Source organism: Populus nigra, chromosome 12, assembly GCF_951802175.1.
Source record: "Populus nigra chromosome 12, ddPopNigr1.1, whole genome shotgun sequence".
NCBI classification, from domain to species: Eukaryota; Viridiplantae; Streptophyta; class Magnoliopsida; order Malpighiales; family Salicaceae; genus Populus; species Populus nigra.
This window is the reverse complement of record NC_084863.1, coordinates 6,087,242-6,101,369: the sequence shown is the minus strand read 5'-3', so window position 1 is coordinate 6,101,369 and position 14,128 is coordinate 6,087,242. Positions and strand designations below refer to the sequence as shown.

General features: G+C 30.6%; 1 protein-coding gene across 1 annotated transcript; it reads left to right on the top strand.

Annotated features, from left to right (window-relative positions):
* Nucleotides 1-5,163: 5,163 nt before the first annotated feature.
* Nucleotides 5,164-13,240, top strand: LOC133669391 (mechanosensitive ion channel protein 10-like). Its single transcript, XM_062089502.1, has 5 exons — nucleotides 5,164-6,630; nucleotides 11,535-11,658; nucleotides 12,061-12,354; nucleotides 12,430-12,632; nucleotides 12,875-13,240. Exons 1-5 carry the CDS (start codon nucleotides 5,372-5,374, stop codon nucleotides 13,146-13,148), a joined length of 2,154 nt encoding a protein of 717 aa, XP_061945486.1. The 5' UTR covers nucleotides 5,164-5,371; the 3' UTR covers nucleotides 13,149-13,240.
* The last annotated feature ends 888 nt before the right edge of the window (nucleotides 13,241-14,128 follow it).

Here is a 14,128-nt window from a genome sequence, read left to right as displayed (position 1 = left end):
AATTTATAGGAAATTGATTTTTTTTTAGAGAATTGATCAAATCAATATTATTATATATAGGTTTATAAGCAATGGATGATCGTTCTTGAATGTATCAAAATTCACCCAAAGGGTTATATAGGAAAAATTATCTTTAAGAGGTTGAGAGTTTTATTATTTTTGTACCTTTTAAATTGAAGAATATTAGTATAGGAAAAATTAGATGTTCATGTGTGAAGTGTAAGAATAAAAAGTTTCATCATAAAGATATTGTAATGATGCATCTACTTAAAAAGGTTTTGTCAACAAATACTTATGTTTGTTTGCACAAAGAGAATCCTATGCTCATCACGAAACCATGTTAGAAATGATTGTGAGCTCAACTTCAAACTCTAAGCAATATAAATAGGTTTGTTGGAAATAGTAATTATTATAGGAGTAATATGATGATTGCAATGAGAATAATTAATAATTATTCAGGTAAAGGTTTAAGTAATATCCTTTAGATGGAAAATCAAATGTAAATGCATTTATGTTTTTTGAACTTTTAAAAGATTTTGATTAATCATTATGGGATAAGTGCACAACTTACAATTTGGTTTGGTTTGTGATCTTGATATTTTTTTTTTCTTTTGCTTTGTTTTGGTTTTGTTTGGTTAGGTTTGTGATCATGATTTTGTTTGGATTGATTTGTGATTCAAAGAGAGACTTTTGAATCTGTGTATATAAAGAATGTTAATTTTATTTTTTTGTGTTTTGTGTGGAGACCATGTTACTTTTGATATTTCTTTATATGGTTGAGTTTATTACATTTAAATTAAGAATTAACTTATATTATATTTTGGGGATGATAAAAAAAAGTTCAAAGAGAGCTACTATTACTACTGGTTCAACTATTACTACTGGTTCAATCATATAATAGTATTGGTGATGTTGATGCTCATGCTATTAATTTAGATATCGATCATGAAGAGACATCATATGCAAATGATATCGACCGAGGCTCATCCATTATAGATAGCAAAGGTGGAATCCTTTCTTAAAGAGAGTTATTTTCCAGTAAATTGTTTATAGAATGAAATGCTTACCACTTTATGTAAGTTATTTATTATGTTTTGGTTTATTTTAATATTTACATTAAATGAAAATGGTTTATTGTGTGTGAATTGTTTTTAATTTCTATCAATATTTTCTAGATATATACTTTCTATATTGTGTAATTTTCTATAATATACCCCCTCAAATTAAAATTAGAGGATCAACTCTGCCACAACTAAAATTAGGACTGTTGTTATAAGTGGTAGAGGATTGATAATGTTCAATAATAGTAGAGGGTTGCAAAGGTGGCATGGGCAGGAGAGGAGTAGTGACAACCATGGATTGAAGGAAGGTCTTGTGAAGGAATTCATAGGTAATGAGATGGCTATGAGGATCTGCATACAAAAAAGGTTCTACCTTGATCGCAAGGCTAGTTACCAAGTCTTTGAACTCACCTTGAAGACCATAAAACACAAGCAAATTGAAATCTTCAAGACAACGGCTAATTTATCAAATAATGATTTGGCCTTTTACATATATATAATGGTTTAAGTATCACTTTAATGAAGATTTTGAAAAGATCCATAAAGTTGTAGAATGCAAGAATTAGATGGGGAAACGAGGGCTTGCTCAAGATTACACCAAACACAATGCGAGTTTTGACAATCAACAACAAAATACAATAAATCCATTGAAAGAGAAGAAAGTAATGCACTCAGAATAAGTTGATCATGTTATTTCCAATTAAGAATATAAGGATTAGTTTATAGAGAAGAACCAACAAAAGCAACCATATGAGAAGGAGAACACGACAAGGAGCCATCAACAAAGTGGAAAATACCCTAGTTAAGAAGATATGGCTTCATCTGCATTCATCAATAGAGATAATTGATATTTGTAAACTTTAAAAAAATCACTAGCTTCAAAAACATCACTTGCTTAGTATTAGACAAGAGAATAATTGTTGTAATCGAAGCCTCTATAGGGGTAAGATGCACGACAATAACAGTGTAGGAAGATCCATTATTCAGGTCTGTAAGGGAAAAGGTCTGTAGTAGTTAAGAAGCACAAGCAGCCTATGGTCTTTCAGTCTTTGGAGGAGCTACAATACCAGTCAGTTGTGGGAAAAAATCGACAACCAAGGCAAAGTGAATAGCTGCAACACTAGTTAGGTGTGAGGAAGAGTCGACAATCAAGGTAGAGTCCATTAGGGAGAGTGAAAGAGAATTTAAATGTGTTAAAACTCTGATACCAAGTTGAAGAGAAATAGAAGGCTTAACTTTGGTTTTCTAATTGGTTAATTTGCCTTTTTTCTCAGTTTAGTTATTTTTTATTTTTGGTTTAATCAGTGTTTTAGTTTTTTGCTCAGCATATCTTCAGGCAATCTTCGCTTAAACCCAAAGTACAATTTTAGATTGCCTAACAAGATTCTTGAGGAATCTTAATTTTTTTTTAAAAAAAATATCATTTTTGATGTGTTTATATGTATTGGACATTAATAACTCTTCAATTTAGTCATAAATTATATCCTATCCATGCCTAATAAAGGCCCAATCAGGGAAAGAAGAATGCAAGGGAAAAGAAATAGATAATTAACCAATTGGATTATCATATTATGATCATATCCATGATCCAGGTCATAAATTTGGCAGTTAAGTGGGTTGACCGAGGGTAATCCAATATGTTATCGTTTGAATATTAAAAAAAATTGTCATCTTGAATTTTTTTTACACCAATCTATTTTTTTATCAGTCATCTAGGTGATATTTGCACCCATCAAATTGATTATGTCACATCATGGAAACTTCTATATGATTTAATTTGAAACTCATGCTAGACAAGAAATCAAGTTAGAAGGTTTCAAGGTTGACATGTTGGACCAAATTTAATGACAATATTGTCAAAGAATTTCTCATATCCTGCCCATTTTTTTTACATTAAAAATGTCACTATATTTTTAAAAATTTTGCCCTTTTCATTCAATTTAATCTAGACAAGAAATCAAGTTAGAAGGTTTCAAGGTTGACATGTTGGACCAAATTTAATGACAATATTGTCAAAGAATTTCTCATATCCTGCCCATTGTTTTTACATTAAAAAATGTCACTATATTTTTTAAAAATTTTGCCCTTTTCATTCAATTTAATCTTTGATTCTATAATAACTTTTTTAATTTTATCCTACTCAAGCTCAAGCCCTCCTTTTCAATTTAATATTAAATTTCATCTCATCGAAACCTAATAAAGGCCAACAAGAAAAGAAGAAAAAAGAAGAAGAAAGAGACAGTCGACCAATGTGTTTACTGCATTGTGATCATATCTATGACCTAGATTCTGAATATAAATCGCAGGTGAATTTATGAATATTGTGTCTTCTTGCACTTCGAATCCCTTTGCCTTGTATATCTGTATTTTCTCTTTGCAGCACAGGCAGTGCCATTAGTGAAGACACCTACCTTCAAAATTATGAGCTCACTGATATTTGGAATAGCGCAAAGTGCAAACAGAGACATACTCGGAGAGCTCTACCAACAACCGGTGAAAAGTGTTCTTTCTGTACCGATCAATGTCCCCTTCACATGCTTCAATCATAGCCTCCAATCAAGAGAAAAAATCAGAACGATCATCTTGTATCTTAAACATAAAAAGATGGCTACATTGGAGCATCAAATCACCATTCCTTAGCCAGATCTCATCACCAATATCTTGCTTGGTTTCCTAAATGAAGACAATTTTATTGTATATCTGATGATGAAATTGTAGATAATGCTATATATCAATATAATGATAGCAGGACATGACACAACTTCCATCCTCAGTTTCTTGATCAAGCTTTTAGTCAATGATCCGTCTGTTTATGGCAGCATTGTTCAAGGTATGCGACTAAATTGATTCCGCAAAGACCAAACAATATTTTCCCAAATTCATGAAAATCTCTAAAATTCGAGACCGCAGAACAAGAGGACATTGCCAAGAGTAAGTTGTCGAAGGACCTATTAGAATGGGATGATCTCGCAAGAATGAAATACACATGAAGATCAGTAGCAATGGAGTCTGTAAGGATGACCGTTCCTGTGTTCTGTTCCTTCAGGAAGGTCCTAAAAGATTTTGAATATGAAGGATACCTAATTCCAGAACGATGGCAGGTATGATTCAAGTTTCTGCATGTTCCCTTCTCGTTGTAACTTAATCACAAATACTACAAGATAACGTGTATATAAATACTCCGCTAAGTTTCAACCTTCTGACTCGGGTAATCTGGGCAGCCTGCATGACAGACATGGATGAGTGCATCTTCCCAAATCCATCAGAGTATGATCAGAAATACGCTCTGTTTCCGCCAAAGAAAGTTACGCAGATGCTTTAGATGATATCATTCAATTACAGTTAGACTGTTGGCATGAAGTCCTACTAGTTCTAATAGAATATGGCCTATGCTATAATACGTCTGTTTTTCATGTGCAAGCGCAGGGACGAAGGGGAAATTAGAAAGGAAGATAAAAATAAAACAAATAAAGAAAGAAAGGTTAGGGCTTCATTTAACGGTTTTATTATTATTATTATTATTTTGCATACAATTGACTCTCCCAAATCATAATCACTAAAAACCTAGCTCCAGGTTAAATGGGTTTACCACTCAAAGTCTTGACCAGTTTAACTTGCAAACTCCTTTATACTAATAATAATAACAAAAAAAAAAAAACCTTGCAACCTCCTAGGTTTTCAGGTTAAAATAGCCTGGTTATACCACTAGGAATAATCATTTACTTAGCCAATAATCAAACGGTTAACATTTAAATTTTCAAATTCATTAAAACTTGATCAATGACAGTTCTTAATTTTAAATTTAAAAAATTTATAAATTATAGTTTTTTCAACTAAAATTTTAAGATATAGTGTTTAATAAAATTTATAGAAAACTATATATGATATATGTTGATTAATTAAATACTTGTTAATTTTAAATTTGTGGTTGAAATAAAAATTAAACAGTACCACAATATTGCATCGCATAAATAAATAATGGAGCCTTGGATGAAAAATCTAAATGAAATTGCTTTCCTACTAAAATTGGTGGACAACATGAAGATTGCATTGCATCATGGCATTGTCTCTACAAATATATGATAGCAAAGACCAAGTGCTTCCCAACTTTTCCTAGTGTTTTCATTATCACAATTATTGCAGTACTCGATAATATCTCTGGCTCCCTACAAGTTTGCTTCCGAATATCACTCTCTCTTGTCTCTTCTTTTGTTACTGTAAACCATGCTTTGTCCTTGCACAGATTATCTCTCATTTCTCTTTTAAATCTTCAAATCTCTGTGTGTGGTAATTAGGTGGAGCTGGCTATCATGGAGGTTCAAAACCAAGAGCACCAAAAACCCAACACAGACCAAGTGGTTCTTTCCGTGGATCAACCAGACTCCAAACTCAGACAGTCACCATCACCACAGCAAGCAGACTCCAGAGCCCCCCTCTCTAAAACCCTGGCAAGAACAAATACCCTCCGCCGTCTCAACTTCTCCAAACCCAAATCTCGTTTCACTGAAACAAACTACCCTCCCCCTTCCAGGAGCATCCATGAATCCGAAGAATATTACCAACTATTGAACCCCCCCGAAAGCGCTACCTCCACTGATGAAGAAGATGATGAAGAATGGTGTGACTATGAAGAAGGAGGAGGAGAAGAAGTTGATGATGTTGGAGAGACCATTAAACGTTCCAAGTATCGAAGGAGAAGGATAATAAAGATAAAAAAGAGAGCCTTGATTGAGTTCATATTGTTTCTCATAAGCATGACCTGCTTAATTCTCTCTTTAACCGTTGAATCCCTCAGAAACAAGGTCCTTTGGGGTCTAGTTTTATGGAAATGGTGCCTTATGGTCCTGGTTCTCTTCTGTGGCCGCCTTGTGTCGGTTTGGCTTGTAGGTTTTCTTGGTTTTCTCATAGAACGCAATTTCATGCTCAGAGAAAAGGTACTCTACTTTGTTTTTGGTTTGCGCAAGAGTTTTCAGCATTGTGCATGGCTAGGATTGGTTCTCCTTGCATGGATGAGTACGTTCCAAGATGCCCACAAACGCAGCAAGACCTTGAAGAGGACTTTCCGTGTTCTAATTGCTGTCTTTATTGGAGCTACCATATGGTTACTAAAGATTTTACTTGTCAAGGTTCTTGCTTCATCTTTCCATGTTGCTACTTTCTTTGACCGCATGAAAGAAAGCGTCTTCCACCACTACATTCTCGTTACACTCTCCGGGCCACCATTAGATGAGAATGAGAGGGAAACTCCTCGCCGGCTGACGCCAAGGCATTCGAGGACATTGCCTGCGAAACAGAGAGAGAGGGCCTCACAAGACATGCCTATATCAAAATCCAAGAGGTACGAGTCGAGGAGAATCGATATGGAGAGGCTGAGGAAGTTAAGTATGATGACTAGGGCAACTGCTTGGAATGTGAAGAGGTTGGGGAGTTACATTAAGTCATCGGGATTGTCGACGGTTTCGAGGACGGTTGATGATTTTAGTAATGCAGAATCGGAGATCAACAGTGAATGGGAGGCTAGATGCAGTGCTCAAAGGAGTTTCAAGAATGTCGCCAAACCTGGTGCCAAGTAAGTTCAATTTCTTCTGCTAACCTTTCTCGAATCATATCATACGATGATTATTAGAAACTCGACAATGTTTCAATTATGTTGTCCAAAATTGAAATTGGGTTTCCTTAATTATTTTCGTTTGTTGTCACTTGATTTCGTAACAATATAAATCCTGACATACCTAATTCTCTATTTATTAATCTTTAATAAAATGTGAGCAAGATGAAAGTTACAGTAACAAAGTCAAGTTTTGGACATTTTTCTATAAACTTAGGTTATATTTAGTATGATTTTTGTAAATTAATTTAAATGAAAAACAAGTCACAGATATATTAGGAATAACTTTTGACTTGGATCAAAAGTTTATTATAAAATTGAGTTAAAATTCTGTTTTTTAATTAAAATTTGAAAAGTCTGACTTATATCTTCCTTTAGAAAAATGATTTGAGTTATTTTTATAAATCATGTTTTAAAATGGTTATAACTTATTTTTTTCATAAATTATTTATAAAAATAACTTTTAGATTATGATTTAAAATTAAAAATCATGCCAAACAAATTCTAAATTATTAATTTCTAATGCATTACTTATAATAAAACAGTAGTTGTTGACGTTCTCCTAAAATTTTTTTGTAAATCTTTTTGAGATAAATAGTTTTTTCTATGCAATTCTATCTTATTAGTAAAACTTACTATTTGAAATTCAACGGATTTCTTGTTTGTTTTTTGTCTTTTTATGAAATAATTGAAATGAATGAACTTTTTACTCTAAAGTGAAATTTAACGGATTCCTTGTTTTTGTTTTTCTTCTTGTGAAATAATTGAAATCTCTTTTGGTTTTTTGTCTTCTTATGAAATAATTGAAATGAATGATTTTTTTACCATAAAATAAAATCCTCCTCCTCCTCCTCCCATTTTCTAAGATAGTTTTATTAATAAATAATAAAACATTAAATAAAAATATCAATTTTTTTGAATTTGATATACACAATAATCTTCAATCCATTAGGAATTCCTAATTTTATCAACATTAATCAATCTAATTTTTTTTTAATTTGGCTAGAAATACATAAAGAATGGCATATTTCTTCCCTTACAAAAAAAAAAGAAGAAAAGATTAATATCTATATCTAAAATTTATAAATAAAAAATTAGATTCAACCATTTCTAGATAAATTGATTGAATTCCATGTCATGTGATTTGCTAGCTTCCATTATTTCTAAACGGTAAGGGAGGCCTTTACCCTTTTAACCTCTTGATAGTTTTTTTTTTTTTTTTTTTTTTTTGTCTTTTTGGTAAAAGACCTTCAACTTTTCGAGTCTATCGAGGCACATAAATCCTTGACAATTTCTTGGCAGTGGCACATTTGATGGTGTGGGGTTGACGTTCATCTTTTTCAAAATTCACACCTGGGAAACCTCCATCCTCCTTTGTTCCTTTCTGATTTTAGCTTTCGAAACAAGGAGTACGATCAGGAAGGGTAGTCAGTCCCAATTATTGGTGGATAAATCGGGTAATTACCATATAATATAAAATAAAAACTAATTAATATAGTGCGGTCCATATTATAAATGGATAAAATAAAAAAAATGTGGAAAATCATCGATTGGTGGTTAGGTGGTAAAGTAGGGGTGTTGGTAAATAGGCATGTTCTCATATGATCTCTAATTTAACTCTCTTTATTTATTAATATTGAGTAGAAAACAAAAAAATAAAAACTCAATTCTATTTAATTTAAAAAAAAATTAAAATTAAATAAACCAAACCAAACTAAATAGAGTTTAAAAAGCCAGGCTAGGTGTATAAATATTGAAGTCTCCTTTTTTTTTTCTCACCTATATGTACCTCAATCTCTACCTCATTTAATCTTGCATTTTAGTTTTTATTAATATAAACTGAATTTGAATTAAATTAATTAATTTAAACCGAATTCAATTTAATTTTGGTTTGAATTTTGAAAAATAAATAATTTTTTATTTTTATTCAAAACTAAACCAAATAAAAAATGATCACATCTATCTATCCGGTAATGTGGGAAGGGTTACAGACATTGCAGTAGAAGTTGAGGTGGATTGTTTTCTTTCATTATGATTTAAAGCAATTATATTACGTATATTCATTTTTTTTTCTCAAATAAACATCAGATTTATCATTAAAATTATTTATTAAAATTATATCCGGTATCCAATAATCTGATCTGTTTCCATTTTGGATCATCATTTCAGATTAATTTTTATTCTCTAACTTTTGGGTTTTACCCTGTCACAAAAGATATAAATATATATATATATATGCACTCACTTTCTTTTAATTTTTTTAATTAATTAACGATATTTTTTTATATTACTTTATTCAATCCTATTTAATTGTTACTATGTTCTTGAACAATAGTTCTTTTCTGCAACCCATTATAATAATTGTTTTTATTTGGTTACTTTACTATGGACGCTAATTTTTGTTATTATATAATTAAATAAAAAATAATTTCAGAAAAATAAACGTAATTGAGTTCATGATTTAAGTTGCAGGTTTGATGGGTTGACCTATATTGAATTGATATATCGTCATCTCAATATTATTAAAAAGTATCGTCTTAAAAAAAAATTAAAGTAAAACCATGTTTATATCTAATTTTTTTGTTACCTTTAAACATGCAAAGTTCACTGAGTCACATTATAACAACCTCCACATAATTTAATTTAAAACCTCAACTAGGAAAAGATTCAATATTAAAAAAGTTTCAAAATGACTAACTAAGTCGGGTTTAATAAAAATTCCAAAGAGTTTCTCGCAACAACACATAAGTGTTATATAATTATTACTTTTTTATACACACGCTTTCAATTAATTAGGATGTTATTTTACTAGAATTGAAACTTGCTTTTGGAATGATGAGAGAATGTTATTTAAGGAAGAACTGTTCTTATAAAAATAAATTAAAAAGAAAAAAGCACATCAATGAGACAAAAGGATTGAGTTTGAGATATATCTTTTTTATTCTTATTTTAAATTGTATTTATTTTTTTGGGTACGTCTTCTTGATGATTTTTATTTGTATTAATAAAAGACAAAAAAGGTTGATATATTTCCTTAAATTAAAGATATTAATAAGAAAAAATAGATTTATACTAGCAAATTATTTTATTTCAATTGAATTTAAATTACTAATCTTCTTGTAAAAAAATATTAGTATCATATAATTAAGTAAACAAAATTAAAGGCTTTTTGTAGCGTGTGATGAGATACTTTATCTATATCTATTTTTTAATTTCATGACTTAGTCTTTAGTTAGCATCATATTTGTTTTTAATATTTATTAAAACATATAATCTTCAATCTATTTTGTTAAATGCATGCATCAGATTTTGTGTTAATGATAAAAATATTTGAAAAAATTACTTTGATTATCCTATAATTTAATTATTTTTCACTTTTCTTTAATTTTTTCAAAAATTATAGTTTACATCATGAACTTTATAAATTCATAAAATTTTACATTGTCTAAAAAAGTCAACAAAAAAATCTAATTATTCACAAGATTGTAATTAATTATATTCTAATTGATAACTAAGAAGACATTTTATTGTTAAAATTATAAAATTATCATAAAATTAAAAAAAAAAAAAACTTGCCAGAATTTGGCAACCCAATCCCAACAAACTCCCTCTCAGAGTAACTTTAACAATAAATGAGACCTTACAAAAACTAAATGAGATAAAATTCCATTTGGTTGAGCAGCACATCAAAGTTTTGTTCTCTGAAACCATTGCCTGTTATCCCAGCTTAGATGTCTCTTCTAATGGGTGGTTTAAGCAACACCAAATATCAAAAATCACTTGTTGCTAAATAAATTTGGTAGCTTGGAATGCAACATACGGTTACATGTTGCTCATAAAATATTAAAGAGTAATATAAAACTATTTTAAGAACTTCATCAAACAATTTAAACTTTGGATTTAAAATGGTTTTTTTTACATGGTATTAGAATCTTGTTGACTAAGTGCTTCAAATCTCATAATCTTTATTCTAATTAATAAAAATTAAACATAAAATAATAAGAACATGTACAAATTTCAAACTTAAAATTTTTTACTTGAGGAATTGTATTAGAGAGTAATATAAAACTATTATTAAGATCTCATCTGATAACTTAAATTTTTTGATTGAGATAATTATTCGACATAAACATCAATATAGATCATGCAAAGTTTTGTAGTCTTGACTAAACCTGGGAAAAAAATAAATATATGATGTATATAATCTCAAATCCAGTACTCCGGGAAGGTGAATATTGATATCTAATTGGAAAAAATATACATAATGAGGGTGGATTTTCAATGTTTTCTCAAACAAACAAAAAAGTCCACCTAAGAAAAATTTCAATGGCAATGATATGCATCTATCCACATGTTTGGTAAGTCAAGCCGCTATCAGAAGACAGATTGTTGAACTAAGGAATTAGTAGGGCAGGGAAAGAAAAGAGAGGCAACAACACCCACCTAGGCCAGCAGTGACTGTTGATTGAAGGCCACTTTCAGTCAAGTAATCTCAGTAGAGCTAGTGAAGGTAGATCATGCAGTAGCCAGGAGAAAATTTGGAAATTTAGTGTACGGGTTAAGATTTACAAATTAGGGATGAGAGTTTGTGAGTGTTTATGTTATATTATATATTAGAGGACATTTTTTATTTAAATTTAAAATTTATATTAATTGGGAATTAAATTGTAATTTCTAAAAGAATAAAGATAAAATACATATGATTAGAGTAATTTTTCTAATCTTTTTACTATTTAAAATATATGAACATTTTTATTTACTTAAAAAAAATTAGCATCATCCACAGTATAACACAGACAATAATTTAGTGATCACTAAGTGTGTATTTTTGTTAACATATTTTTTCCTTTTTTGAATGTTTTAAGGTATATTGAAGAGGAAGATCTACTAAGGTTCTTAAAGACTGTAGAGGTTCATTCCATATTTCCTCTTTTTGAAGGAGCTGTTGAGACTGGAAAAATCACAAAATCCTCTTTCAGAAATTGGGTGGTAAGCAGCCGAAAACCCACTTAAAAAAAAACAATTGGTCTTAAAGCCCTCACTTTACTATGTTTACACGCAATAAAAAAGAAAGTCATAAAAATAATTTATTTATTTATTTTTAGTGATTAAAGGCTTCTTACTTTCAAATTAGGATCAATAATTTGTTGTGCAGTTAACATGGAGATTCGATGATTAATTAATTATCACACCATCATCAACACATCAAGCCCATATAGTGTGGATTCGATTCCTGAATTCCATACACAGTTCCATTTTCTCTCCTTTAACCTCTCTAATCAAGGACTAAAATAGGATCAACTTTTTCCTGTATTTAAGGGAAAGCAATCAACAATTTATTCAAAGACACATAATTTCCTTCTTTGCTATGTTTATGTTTTCAATTGCTAGGTACATGCCTACGTTGAAAGGAAAGCATTGGCACATTCCTTGAATGATACCAAGACTGCTATCCAGCAACTTCACAGGTTAGCAAGTGCAATAATGACTCTAATTATAATTGTGATCTCTCTTTTGGTGACGGGATTGGCGACGACCAAGGTTTTATTTGTTTTTACATCGCAACTACTACTTGTGGGCTTCATGTTCCAAAACACTTGCAAAAGCATCTTTGAGTCTATCATCTTCGTCTTTGTCATGCATCCTTTTGATGTTGGCGATCGTTGTGTTGTCGATGGCGTCCAGGTAAAAAAAATATATTAATTCTTAGAGATGGTTGAGTGAGAAGATTTTATATATTTTTATCTAATATTATTGCAGATGGTTGTGGAAGAGATGAACATTTTGACGACTGTGTTCTTACGGTATGATGCAGAGAAGATATATTATCCCAATTCTGTTCTTCTTACAAAGCCTATCAGTAATTTCAGAAGAAGTCCAGACATGGGGGATGGTATTGACATCACTATTGATGTCTCCACTTCTGTTGATGACTTTAATGCTCTCAAGAAAGCTATACAAATGTAAGTTATTAATCTCACTTGCATTCAAAATATTTTTAGTGTTAGACAAAATTAATTGTACTTAGCTTGCCTAAACCACACTTGTTTTGCTAATAAAAATCAATATTTTCTAGATATTAGTTAATTATTATTGATTTTTATCTATATATCTAGCATATTATGTAACATATATATTAAAAATTTCTTATTGTGCAATAATGAATTTATTAGCTTGAGAAACCTACAATTATGGAATACTGCAGATACATTGAAAGCAAACCAAAGCACTGGAACCCAAAGCACACATTGATGGTGTGCGAGATAGAGAATGGGAAAGATTTGAAGCTTACTCTATGTGTTCAACACACCATGAACCATCAAAATTACGGGGAAAAGAGCAATCGAAGATCAGATCTTGTTTTTGAACTAAAAAAGATTTTTGACAAGCTTGGCATTAAGTACCATCTCCTTCCCCAACAAGTACATCTTACGCATGTAAATGCGATCAGCAATGGGGGAATGTCAATGCAATCTTGATACGAACGCATTTATTTGGAGTGCAAAAAGAAAATTATCACCATGTATCCCAGACATTAATTCAATATGGCCATATCGACTATTCTCTTGCATGTGTTTTCTTTTCCTTTTATAACTTCTTTTTAGCTTAAATTACAACCATAACTAATGATGGATGGACAATAAAATAAAAATTATTGAAGCAATATGATTGATTATAATTTTAAACCCATTTATTTTTGTATTATTGGTATTTATTTATTATAATAAAGTTTGTTATCTACGTCCCAATACATACACACATACACACACTTGAATAACACATAGTAACTTTCAATGATTCATCAGCCATGACAATCTCTTCTTCTTCTCAAACTTGTTTTATCCATTATTCTATTATAGTATTAGATCTTATTGCATAACTACATATATGGCTACTCCAAAAAACATATCTCCTTCACATACCTCCTCTACATCATAACCACAACCCACAATAAACCCTACCTTAGTCTTGCCATTTTCACCCAACCCTCGTGGTGTCGGCTCTACACCACATATTTATAATAGTTTTAACCTTCATTATGCGTATTTCTCTCTAAAACTTACAAATAATAATTAAATTTTTTAAAGAGCACATGTTTAGTCCATTCTAATAGGTTATGGCTTATTTATATTCATATATGATAATCATTCATGTCCTCTCAAAACTATAATCATTAATAACACTATAGAAATAAATCCAGTCTATACCATATAAGTGAAATAAGACCAAGTACTGATGAGCACTATGATTACATTCCTTTCAACTAAGGTATTGTCTTTGATTTTGGGTTATACTATGCCTTATACCATTTGGTCCACTTTAGCATCAACAATTATATCTCCCATTATAACATGCATTATATCTATGCTCAACCCTGATTGAACAATGTTAAAAACCTTATGAAGATAACCTACTTGCAACGTGGAGAAACTTAAAGTAATGAACTCACAATGATTGT

Coding starts and splice junctions, on each gene's coding strand:
- LOC133669391 (XM_062089502.1), top strand. CDS start 5,372: ATGGAGGTTCAAAACCAAGAGCACCAAAAACCCAACACAGACCAAGTG. Junction 11,659..12,060: donor CCTCTTTCAGAAATTGGGTG/GTAAGCAGCCGA, acceptor TTCAATTGCTAG/GTACATGCCTACGTTGAAAG. Junction 12,355..12,429: donor GTGTTGTCGATGGCGTCCAG/GTAAAAAAAATA, acceptor ATATTATTGCAG/ATGGTTGTGGAAGAGATGAA.